Source organism: Ursus americanus, chromosome 9, assembly GCF_024610735.1.
Source record: "Ursus americanus isolate L20-20 chromosome 9, mUrsAme1.1.p, whole genome shotgun sequence".
NCBI lineage: Eukaryota > Metazoa > Chordata > Mammalia > Carnivora > Ursidae > Ursus > Ursus americanus.
This window is the reverse complement of record NC_142135.1, coordinates 1,268,162-1,279,727: the sequence shown is the minus strand read 5'-3', so window position 1 is coordinate 1,279,727 and position 11,566 is coordinate 1,268,162. Positions and strand designations below refer to the sequence as shown.

General features: G+C 66.1%; 1 protein-coding gene across 2 annotated transcripts; it reads left to right on the top strand.

Moving 5' to 3' along the window:
- On the top strand, window positions 1–10,470 carry RHPN1 (rhophilin Rho GTPase binding protein 1). Of its 2 annotated transcripts, none has more exons than XM_045777250.2 (15): window positions 1–731; window positions 3,633–3,748; window positions 4,950–5,018; window positions 5,299–5,374; window positions 5,921–5,998; window positions 6,526–6,650; window positions 6,759–6,925; window positions 7,118–7,311; window positions 7,700–7,856; window positions 7,936–8,049; window positions 8,440–8,634; window positions 9,079–9,155; window positions 9,381–9,527; window positions 9,663–9,824; window positions 10,176–10,470. In XM_045777250.2, exons 1-15 carry the CDS (start codon window positions 651–653, stop codon window positions 10,329–10,331), a joined length of 1,914 nt encoding a protein of 637 aa, XP_045633206.2. In that variant the 5' UTR covers window positions 1–650; the 3' UTR covers window positions 10,332–10,470. The 2 variants fall into 2 exon arrangements, with proteins under 2 accessions (XP_045633206.2, XP_045633204.2); XM_045777248.2 differs by having other exon boundaries at window positions 2–731; window positions 4,887–5,018.
- Window positions 10,471–11,566: the final 1,096 nt, after the last annotated feature.

Below are 11,566 nucleotides of genomic sequence, written 5' to 3'. Positions count from 1 at the left end.
CAACACCCTGGCTGGGGTCAGGGCCGAGCCCGCGTCTGCGAGCAAAGAGAGCAGGCATTGATGAAGGACTGGCACCAGCGCTTGCTCAACACACGCGTTAAGAACCCCATTGCGAACATTTCTTCGGACAAGCTCCTCGGAGCGCCCTATTGCCTTGGGGGCGGGACCCAACGGCGCGGGGCAAGCTCGGGGAGTCGGCTCAGCGAGCCGACCACGCAGGCGCCTGGAAGGTCGGGCTGGCTGCGTTTGGGAGTTGCTTTTTTCCTTTTTCCCCAACTTTTCCGCACGCTGAGCTGACGCCGGGGCGCATGCGCAGTCCGCACCCCGCCCGGCCGCGCGGCTTTGGTCCGGGCGGTTGCCAGGGGCGACCGCATTCCCCAGAGACTCCGTGGTCGGGTGGGCGGGGCCCGGCCTACCCCAGCCCTCCTTCCTCGCGCTCTGGTTGGCTGTGACTGCTGTTCGTTGGAGCCGTCGCGGCCGCCGATTGGGCAAAGACAAGTTTCGCACGCTCGGCTCGGCCCCACGCCCCTTCAGCCGGCCCGCGCCCGCCACCCGGGAGGAGAGAACAGCGGGGGACCCGGCGCAGCGCCTGGGAGGGACCTGCGCCGGCCTCGGCTTCCAGGCGGGCTCGGCCCGAGCGGCGGGCGGCGATGATCCCCGAGGAGAAGCTGGACGGCCCGGGCGCCGGCGAGGAGAGCGCGAGGCTGCAGGAGGCAGGCAGCGTTCGCAAGGTGGGCGCGTCCGCGGGGATGGAGGTCTCCGGGAGGAGGGGTCCGCGACCCCCAGCCCGCTTTTGCCCGCCACCCGCGGCCGGAGGGTGCGGGGCTGCGGAGTCGGCGCTGGCTTCTCAGGTCTGAGCGCGCGGCAAGACTTCTGGCAGTCCCCCATTTCACTGGACCCTAGAGGCAAGCCGGGCTTACCTCTGGGGAAACTGAGGCTCGGCTTAGAGCCCGAGCCCGCGTTGCGTGCCTGTGCTGGGCTCCTCTCTTGCGGGTTTGGGCTCATCCTGTGCCGCCCAGGAATGGGTGGGAGCGCAAGTATAGCTCCGTTTTCTCCGCCGCTCCGGGGGGGCGCTTCTGGGGGGGGGGGCGTTCTATGGCAGGTATTAGGCTCCATGTGTGACAGCCCGTGATCCTCGCGCTAGTTCCTGGTGCCCGTCATTCCTCCTTTCCCAGCTTTTCCCTCCCTCTTCCCAGAGCTGCTCAGCTTTGCCCTGGGCACCTGGCTGGGTATTTAATGAAACTTTCCGCGGCAGGCAGCCGGAGCCTCCCGGGAACAGGAAATGGCTGCAGGACTTCACAGATGGGCAGTTTGTCCTTTTCTCACTCCCCACGCACCTCCTCACCCTCTGAGGTCCCTAACCCTGGGGCGCTGACTAGGACTGTGGATCATTTGCAGGAGTACTGGGGAAGCTCTGTAAGGGGGGGTAGGAGGTGGAGACCTGGGCAGTCCGTCCTGGGAAGGAGGGGGCTGCTCCTCTCTGCAGCCTGGTGCTTAGGCGTGCCCGGGGGTCACCAAGAGGCCGTCCCGGTGTTCATACTCAGCCCATGAGGGGTGCTACATCGCTCAGAGCAGCTTCTGGCTTGGAGGCTGCAGGTTTCCCCCTTTCCAGCACACCTCTCCAGGAGCAGTGGACTTCGGAAACCAGACAAACGGTGTTAATGAAGATAGCCCTCCTAAGCTGATGGCCTCTGCCCAGCGCGTGGACCACCCCCTCCCCAGGCAGATGGACATAGCTGCTGGCCCAGAGCCTGCCGGAGCTTTGCAGTCGGGCCTGCAGAAGGGAGGGATATAGCTTCAACTGTGGCGTGGTTCTCTCTCCCCAGGTTCTCAGGCCTCCTGGAGGGGACTCTGTCCAGGGAAGTCTTCCCTGATTGATCCCTCTTGAGAACGCTGGAGTGTGGGGGACATGTTCAGTCATAATCCAAGGTGGCCATGCACCAGGAGCCTTCAATGTGGGAGGGTGTGAGGCCTTCTTTAGGGTGCCCTCTTCGAGGGACTGGGACAAGATATAGCCCCCAAGGGTCTGAAACTGCCCTGTGCCTGACAGTGGGGGGGGGGGCACGCCAAGGAAAATAGGCCACATTTCCGCCAATAGGTGGAAGATGGTGGACACTGCAGGAGGCTAGCCTCAGCACTGCGTGAGGACAGCTTCCTGTCCCTGCATCAAGACAGGGTCCTGGGAGGCACTGGCCTCATCCCCGCTGTGCTCAGGGGCCGTGTGACCGTCTTTGGGGACGTTGCCCAGGGAAGGTGCACTCTGAGAAGTTATTCCTGGCTCCAGGGCTGGTGACCGTCCCAAACAGAAGGCCCCTAAATGGCCAGGAGGAGGCGTGGTGGCCCGGGGCCAGAGAGCTGCTCCAGCTCCCCACCCTGGCTCCTGCGGAAGCCCCTCACCTGCCCTGGCTGGAGCCTCCAATCACCTGTCTGCAGCATCACTGTGGCTAGGAGCCCCACATCTCCGCTTTCAACTGCCGTACAGCTCTCCTGCCCCAGGGCCCCCAGACGTGGGCAGCTGGCAGGATTGCCCCATATAATGAGGAACCATGGCTGAGGTGGGCAGTGGGCAGTCAGGAGGCCTGACCTGCTGCCTGTGAGCTGAGCGACCCTGGTTCTGTGGTTTGAGCCTCTGCCCAATGGGACCCCACAAGTAAACAGCTGGGATAGAGCCCATCCCAGAGTCAACATGGGCCAAGCGCCCCAAAGAGCAAGAGGGCTGGAGGGCCAGCCTCCAGCACCCTGTAAGCAGGCCCTTTCCATTAGCACCTTGGCAAGAGGAGGGCTAGGTCATCCCCGCATGGCCATGTGGGAGCTCATGCTAGAATTCTGTGGGTAGAGTGGATTATGGGGGTTACGGAATGAAATTCCTAGGTGCAGAAGGGGGGGCGCCTGGGTGACTCAGAGGGTTAAGCATCCGACTCTTGATTTCAGCTCAGGTCATGATCTCAGGGTCGTGAGATCAAGCCCTGCTTCAGGCTCCACGCTCAATGGGGAGTCTGCTTGAGATTCTGTGTCCCTCTGCCCTTTCCCCCTACTATACATGCATACAAGCACTCTCTTTCTCTCTCTCTCAAATAAATAAATATTTTTAAAAAGATTTTATTTATTTGAGAGGGAGAGCACGTGCACAAGCAGGGGGAGCTGCAGGCAGAGGCAGAGGGAGAAGCTGACTCCCTGCTGGGCAGGGAACACGATGTGGGGCTGGATCCCAGGATCCGGGGATCCTGACCTGAGCCGAAGGCAGACACTTAACCGATGGAGCCACCCAGGTGCCTCCATAAATAAATATATATATTTTTTAAAGTGCAGAAGGATGTGTGGTGAGCAGTTGGCCACCTCCTGCCAGGGGCTCCCAGAGCCCAATCGCACTGGTACTGCTCCACAGAATAGGCCCCGCTTCTTCTTGGGGCCGCGGTCCCGGCCATGTCCCGCACCTGCTATGATCCTCCTGGCCCGACTGCCCCCACTCCCCTCCTTCTGTGCTCGTGCCCCTCAGCCAGGCCTGAGCTGCCCCGGGCTACCTGTGGAGCGGGCTCTGGGGCCCGCGGCCTCCACTCCCACGAGTCTCCTGTCACTTGGAAGCTGTTGACAGAGGCCCGGCCTGGCCCCTGTGACCTGTAGCCTCTCCACAGGGCTCTGAGCCCCTGGCTCAGACACCGCATGGCCGCCCGCAGAGCCGCAGGGCCCGGGTCCACCAGCAGATCACGAAGGAGCTGCGCATGCGAACAGGGGCCGAGAACCTCTATAGGTAAGTGCCGGCGGCCACCTCCGTCCCTCAAGAGAGTGGCGCCGCTGCCGCCTGAGGCCCCCTGCAAGCCAGCCCATGCTGAGTAATGGACGTGAGGCAGTGACCTGGGTAGGTGCCCGCTCTCGCGGTCTGGTTTGGGAGAGGGACATGTGAGTAGGTGACGATGGCCGTTGTGGGCTCCCAGGAGGAGGGGCTGGACATCCACTGGGGTCTGGGGCAGCGTTCAGCTGAGAAATCCTCACAGACCACCCAGGCTCCTAGCTTGGCGGACCTCACTGGCAGGGGTCAGCTCAGGGCCAGCCAAGGGCCATGTGGGGCCAGAGGGGGCTGGTGTGTGCGGGGGAGGGGGGCTCTGACTTCTACGTGGTGACCTGCAGGGGTTTCTCAGGCAAGGCACTCTTTAGGCCGAACTGTGACAGTTGTCCCAAGACTGGGGACCTGGGAAAGTAACCTCTGGGTTGAAGGGGTGCCTCCCCTTAGAACAGTGAGCTGCACATCTGCTTGGACCTTCAGCCATGTCTCCGTGAGCCCACTCTGGGGGCGATGGCCCAGGGAGATGGTCCAACCTGTCAGAGCCCCAGCCACTGTGTGCAGGGCCCAGCTGACAGGTTCTGGGATGGGGGTCTGCTGGACTCAAGGGGGTCCTCCGTTTCCTTGGCCACCCTGCATCCCTGTCCAGCCCATCTCTGCTCTCAGCCTGGCCTTCCTGGGGACCCATTGCCCCTTCTGTCAGGTGCCCAGATGTAGACACAGAGAGGGTCTGACCCTCACCTGTCCAGGAAAGCTGGTTTTGCATTGCCGTGGAGGGCAGGCGAGAGCCTGTGTCCAGGGAGAGTGGTAGTGAGAGGCGAGAGCCTGTGGCCTGGAAGGTCTGGGTCTGGGTTGATGTGTCCTGGGCCAGAGGCACCATCTGTATGCATGGACAGGAATCGACACCCACTGTAGGGGGACTCAGAGAAGAGGGAGGTCATAGGGTGGGCCCCAGACCCCAGCGCTGCCCCCCGTGGGGGCTGGGCCCGTGAGCACAGCATGCTGGGAGGGGGCTCTGGAGCCCCGGCTGGGGCAGGGGCTGTGGCAAGGCCCAGGTGCCTGCGGTCTGCCTGCAGAGCGGGGGTTCAGCTCACCTCGGCCTCCCCAGAGCCACCAGCAACGCCCAGGTCAGGGAGACAGTGGCCCTGGAGCTGAGCTACGTTAACTCCAGCCTGCAGCTGCTGAAGGAGGAGCTGGAGGAGCTCAACGGCAGCAGCGTGGAGGCTGACCCGCCCGGGAGGTGTGTGTATGCGCGTGCAAGGACACGGGCCGGCCCGAGGGGTGCGTGTGTGCGCGTGTGCGTGTGTGCACGTGGGACCGTGGGATCCAGGTCAGAGGCTGAGTGAGTGCACACATGTGAGGACACCATCCAGACATCCATGTGCTGTGGGCTGCGTATGTGTGCAAGACGCGTGTCAGAGTCGAGGAGAGGGGGTTACGTGTAGCTGGGGAAGTAGGGAGTGGCCGCTGGGGACAGCAGGTCCAGTCTCAGAGTCTGGGCTTCGTGGCTGTGGTTGCAGTGAAGGTATCACTGTTCCTATGATCCCCCTGGGGCTGAAGGAGACCAAGGAGCTGGACTGGTCCACACCCCTGAAGGTAAGTGCTGACCTATGACCCTGGGGTCACACCCTGCCCCGGGGTCTGAAGGGATCTTGGAGGCTCCTGGTCCAGCCGTTTCATTGAACAGATGAGGAAGAGGCCCAGAGGGACTGGTTGGGTGGGCTTTGAAGAAGAGCCCCCAACGTGGGATAGGTGTGGTGGAGCCAGTCATCCTGCTGAAAGCCCAGGCCGGCGACAGGGCTCCCTGACCCTCACTCTGAGAACCCCACTGGCTGGGGGCCCCTCCAGTCAGAGCCTCTGCTGCACAAAGCTCCTCGGGGTTCGTGAGCCAGGCTGCCTGGGGGTGGCTAGCCACTGCCCAGCAGGCGCCCTGCCTGTCAGGCGGCAGAGAGCGCCTACTTTACCGGGGTAACGGGATCGTGCGCCTCCGAAGCCCGTGTCTGCGGGGCGGGGACCCACCTCCACTCGCACCAGTCCTTACCCCTTCTCTGGGGGCCCCTGGCCTTCCCTTCCGCTGCCCGTCTTTGCCCGCGTGGGGCTGGGGGACCAGAGAAGGCCGGCACCTGCCCCTCCCCCAACCAGGAGCTGATCTCTGGGCACTTTGGAGAGGACAGTGCCTCCTACGAGGCCGAAATCAGGGAGCTGGAAGACCTGCGGCAGGTAGGTGGGCTCTTCCCCTCCTCTCCCCTCCTCTTTCCTTCCCTCCCCTCTCCTCCCCGCCCCTCCCTGCCCCACCCCTCCCTGCCTGGGAGACCAGCCACTCCCAGTTCACACAGAAGGGAAACCGGGACTCAGGAACAGAAGAAAGGAGCTGAGCGTAGGCATTCAGAGGGCCGAGTGCCCACCTGGGGCAGCTCTGGGGATAGTAGAGACACAGGCACAGACACACGCAGGGCACGCAGACAGCTCTGTGCCTGCTCACCGCCTTCTGCTGGCCCTTTGGGAATGGCCGCTCTGTGCCTGTCCCCTCCCAGGGACCCTGCCTGGGCCCCTGCCTGGGCCTCTGCCTGTGCTCCTCACGGGCTCCGGGCCCAGGACGGGACCCACACGGCCCCAGAGAGGGCTGATGTGCGTCAGCGTGGCCTTGCCCTGCCGGACCCTGGAGCGCTGCCGTGGGGCCGTGACGTCCGAGGGGGTCCCCGGGGGGTGTGCCTGGGGTGTGGGGGCAGCTGGCATCTACCCTGCAGGCCATTCGGACCCCCAGCCGGAGCGAGGCGGGCCTGCAGCTGCTCATGGCCTACTACAACCAGCTGTGCTTCCTGGACGCGCGCTTCGTCGCCCCTCCCGGGAACCTCGGGCCGCTTTTCCACTGGTAGGGCTGGGGGGGTGTCTCTGAACTCCCCTGACAGCACCCCAGGACCCTTTCTGAGACTACGGCTGCTCACTGTGGGAACTCCACCCAGCCTAACCCAACCCACAGGTATGACTCGCTCACGGGGGTCCCGGCCCAGCAGCGGGCCCTGGCCTTCGAGAAGGGCAGTGTGCTTTTCAACATCGGGGCCCTCCACACCCAGATCGGGGCTCGCCAGGACCGCTCCTGCCCCGAGGGCACCAGGCGCGCCATCGAGGCCTTTCAGAGAGCTGCTGGTGAGGGCAGCCCAGGCCTCACACCCCACAGCCACAGTCAGGGTGCACGTGTGTGCACATCTGGGGTCAGAGCTGGGGTGGGGGCGGTGGGATGGCCCCCAGTGTGAGGGGATCACCCCTTCCTGGGGGATGCAGGGCTCTGGGGGTGCGGCCAGGCCACCCTGCCCGCCTGCTGTGAGCGCCCCTCCACAGGGGCCTTCAGCCTCCTGAGGGAGAACTTCTCCCGAGCACCCAGCCCTGACATGAGCCCGGCCTCGCTCTCCATGCTGGAGCAGCTCATGACAGCCCAGGCCCAAGAGTGCATCTTTGAGGGTCTCTTGCTGCCGTCCCCTGAAGCCCCCCGGGATTGCCTGGCCCAGCTACACCTGGCTCAGGAGGCTGCCCAGGTAAGGACAGAGAGCCTCTATTCCATGGGAGACCTGGCCACGCTGCGGTGGCTGGGCGAGGAGGAGGGCCTGGGTCGGGGTCCGTGCAGGGGGAGGCAGTGTGCGGTGGCTGTGTCTCCTATTGACTTCCAAAGCTGGCTGTTGTCCTGGTCTCTGGAGCTGGTCAGGACCTTAGAGTTCTGAGTCCTTGCCACTGGGGCAGCACCAGTCAGAGCAGAAACGCGGGCCCAGAGCCCTGAGCTTGGCTCAGCTCAGGGTGTGGGGTGGGGCCCCTGGGCCTTGGGGCAGGGCAGGTAGCGGCCAGGCCTCTGAGGGAGGGGCAGGGTGGCTGCTGGGCTCATGGTGGAGCCCCCGAGGAGACCCCAGCGCCCTGCACGTGCGCCGGCAGGTGGCAGCCGAGTACAGGCGGGTGCACCGGACCGTGAGCCAGCCCGCTGTCCGAGATTACGTGCCCTTCCCCTGGACCACCCTGGTGCGCGTCAAGGCAGAGTACTTCTGCGCCCTGGCCCACTACCACGCGGCCGTGGCCCTCTGTGACAGCCCCGGTGAGTGCCCTGGCCCACCCGTCTGTGTGCTGGCAGAGGCCCCCGCGTGGAGGGGCTCACAGCCCTCTCTGGTCCCCAGCCGCGGCCGAGGCAGACTCCCCAGCATCGCAGCAGGCCTTCCTTGGGCTCGCGGCCACGTCGGAGCCCTGGGGCGCTGTGCTGCCTCAGGGGCAGGAGGAGCGCAGGAAGCTGGGTGAGGCGGCCTCGTGGGGAGGGTGCTGGGGCTGCCGAGGGGGACTGAGTGCCCCGTCCTTCGTGAGTCGCCTCTTCCAGGCATGCCTGGTGTCCCAGCACGGGCGGGACGGTCGCCAGCTCGCTTCCTGGATGTCCCCTGCTTGGGGGCTGACTGCCAAGCTAGGGGGGTAGCCCGGGCACGTGTGGGCGCTCACGGGAGGCAGCTTTTCCGTGGCCTAGGCTTCCGCACCTGCAGCTCGTCCTCAAGCAGGTGGATCCAGAAGCCCTCCCCTGCCCTCTTGCTGCGTCCAGGGCTGGGGAACCCGGGGTTCGGCCCTGGGCCAGGTGGGCTTAGGGCCCTGATGCCCCCTGTGCATGGGACAATACGTCCCCACTCTGTCCTGCGCAGGCAAGGCCCACCTGAGGCGCAGCGTCCTGGGCCAGGAGGAGGCGCTGCAGCTGCACGCGGTGGGCCGCGCCCTGCGCAGGGTCGATCTGCTGCAGGCTGTGCTGGCCCAGGCGCTGCAGCGCTCGCTGGCCAAGTACTCCGAGCTCGACCGCGAGGACGACTTCCTGGAGACCACAGAAGCTCCTGACATCCAGCGTGAGCGGCCCGGCCCCTAGGGACGGGTGTGTCCAGCCTGCGCGTGGCCGTGGGCTCAGGCCCGTCGCTGCCCTTAAAGCGCACAGAGCTGCGGGCCTTGAAGGAGCCGAGCCCCTGGGAGGAGCCCAGTGGGCATGTGGGGAGGCTGCCCCCTGTGGCCTGGGAGCTGTGGCCTGGGAGGCAGATGTCCACAGGCCAGCCACCCGGCATCTCCTGCTTACAGGAGCCGGCAGGCGCGGCTGGAGAGCGGGGACACCCAGGAGCCCCCGTGGTGGGGGGAGCAGCCAGGCCCCAGAGGGCTGCAGGGGGCCAGCGTGCCTTGAGCAGGTGCTCCTTGGGCCGCTCGCTCTGCTCTGGCTGACCAGGTCCTGGCTGTGTCTGGGAGCCTGAGTGTCCGCGAGCCTCAGTCTTGGCCCCGTCCTCCCTTTGCCTTTGTCATTTCAGCTAAAACGCAGCAGAAGCCAGAGATCAGGGCGCCCAGCTTCTCCACGGTGAAGGTGACCGATATCTTCCACCGGCTGGTGAGCACCCCCTGCCCAGGTCACCCCTCCCCAGCTCAGCACAGGCGGGTTGAGGCCAGTAGCCCAGCCCTGCCTTGGGTGAGGACCCCAGACAGGCCGTGATGGTGGCCCAGCCCTGCCCAGTCCCTTTGCCACACCTGGTTTCTGACCTGAGACGTAGAGACTGGGTGAGAGGGGCTGTGGCGGCTCGGGCAGGCCGCTGACACCCCTTTGCCCCTCCCCCAGGGGCCCCTGTCTGTGTTTTCAGCCAAGAACTGCTGGCGGCTGGTGGGGCCTGTCCACGTGACCCGCGGAGAGGCTGGCTTCGGCCTCACGCTGCGTGGAGACGCGCCTGTCCTCATCGCCGCTGTCATCCCCGGGGGCCCGGCCGCGGTAAGGCCCCTGCCCCACCCTCGGGGCCAAGTTCCTGGGATGAGCAGAGGCAGCTTGTGAGGAGGGGGCAGAGGGGACTGTGGGCAGAGGGACGGGTGCCCGTGCAGCACTCTCGACCGCCCCGTGTCCCTGCAGGCGGCCGGACTGCGGGAGGGCGACTACATTGTGTCTCTGAACGGGCAGCCCTGCAAGTGGTGGAGGCACGCGGAGGTGGTGGCGCGGCTGAAGGGTGTGGGCGACGAGGGCGCGAGCCTGCAGGTGGTCACCCTGCTGCCCAGGGCGGAGCCCCCCGGCACGGTGAGCCCTGGGGGCCCCAACAACCCCAGATGCCCAGAGGCCATGGGGAAGAGAGGGCCTCATGTGGGTGCCGGCAGCGGCCATCTTCGCCGTGGCCCCCACCTGGCGGCAGCCCCTGCCGTCCACGGGCCTCTGTGTGCCCACACTCCCTGATGCTTGGGGCCGCGGTGCTGCTGCGAGAGCTGTTTCGTGGCCTTCACCCACCCCAGCGTGGCCTCCGGTCCTCACGGGCCCCCTGGCTCGTCCCCGACGGGCCCGTTGCCCCCCTCCCCCCGGTCCCGCTCCCTGGCTGGCCACGGGCAGATGAGGGCCAGGGGTGCTGACGGCGACTCATCTCTATCCCGACTGCAGACGCAGCACCGGCCAGCCCTGGGGGGGCTTCTGAGGAACCAGGAGTGTGGGTGGGAGACGCCAGCTGCAGCTCGAGTCAGCCCCAGGCCCTTCCTTGGCTGGAGCCGCAAGGCCAAGAGGGGGAAGACCAGAGGGAGGCTGTCCCCACAGCCCTGAGCTGTGTGCCACCCTCCCCCTGTGGGTGCCCAGTGCCCCCACACGCCCCGTATGCCCTCCTCATCCTGAGGGACTTTCAGGCCAGTTCACTGCCCCACCCAGTGCCCGAAGCTGCCCATTAAAGACCACGTCACATGAAGTGTGTCTGAGCCCAGTGCTGGGGCCCGGGTGCTGTGCCCACACACGGGAAGGGTCACGGCTGCTCTGGGCATGGAGTCCCCGATGCCCGAACGCTGCCTTGGGGCTGCCCTGGCCTCACATATGCCCCAAGTGCCCACCCGAGGAGGGCAGCCCCCCAGCTGAAGGGGAAGGGCTCGGGTCATATGTTGGCAGTGGGTCCCTGCAGCCCAGATCCTCACTCCCCCTCGTCCCCTGCCCCCGAACAGACCATACCCTGGCCACACCCTCCCTCGGAGCTGGGTCAGCCCCAAGCCAGGCTGGTGCTGTGACTCCCTCCAGGTACCCCTCCACTGGCCCAGCTCACCCGGCACCCCAGGGGCCAGGTGGGGCTCTGGGGTGCCTACTGCACTGTCTGCCCTCTGGGCAGTGTCCCAGCTAGGCCCACCCCACTATGCCTTTTGCTGTCCCCTCTGCTTCTGTTCTTGCTGTCCCTTCATTCTGTCTGACACCCAGCCCCATGGCTGCTGTCCAGGCTTCCTCCGCTCTTCCCACCGAGCCTGGCCCCCCGCGCCACCCCTAGCCCGCCAGCTCCGTCCACCCTGGCAGGGCCCTGGGGTCTCCAGAGGGCTGGGGGCACAGGGGTGGGCAGGGGAGAAACCCATGGGAGCGATGGGCTGGGCTGGGGGCCAGGCCTGGGGCCAGACTGGCCAGGTGTCCGCATGGCCACCAGGGGGCGGCCGCTGCCTGCTCGAGCGGCCGCTGGAGACAGCGTTTGGAGAGGGACAGCCGCAGGCGCCGGAGACCAGAGACCGTGGAAGCCCACCTGCGAGCGGGGACCCCCGCTTCTCCTTGCACGCTCTCGTCCCTGTCCCCTCCGTGGGAGCGGCGCTGTCCTGGTCTCCGGCCACCCTCCACTCCCCTCCCCTCCGTCATCTGTAGTGTTAACCGCAGGGTGGGGGTGAGTGGGTAGGGGTGCCCAGTGGGGGTGGCATGGAGGTTTAGGAGGGCTGCCTTCTGGAGAGGGGCAGGGCTCGCCCGTCTGCCGTGGCCTGGGCGGAGGGCGGCCAGGTGCAACCCTTCCGACCCACCTGCTCTCCCTGAGAGGACGCCCCTCT

What these genes read in the sequence shown, in the direction of transcription:
- RHPN1 (XM_045777248.2), top strand. Translation starts at nt 651, where the DNA reads ATGATCCCCGAGGAGAAGCTGGACGGCCCGGGCGCCGGCGAGGAGAGC. An exon ending in GGGGCCGAGAACCTCTATAG is followed by an intron (nt 3,749 to 4,886) that starts GTAAGTGCCGGC and finishes CGGCCTCCCCAG; the next exon opens with AGCCACCAGCAACGCCCAGG. An exon ending in TGGCTCAGGAGGCTGCCCAG is followed by an intron (nt 7,312 to 7,699) that starts GTAAGGACAGAG and finishes GTGCGCCGGCAG; the next exon opens with GTGGCAGCCGAGTACAGGCG.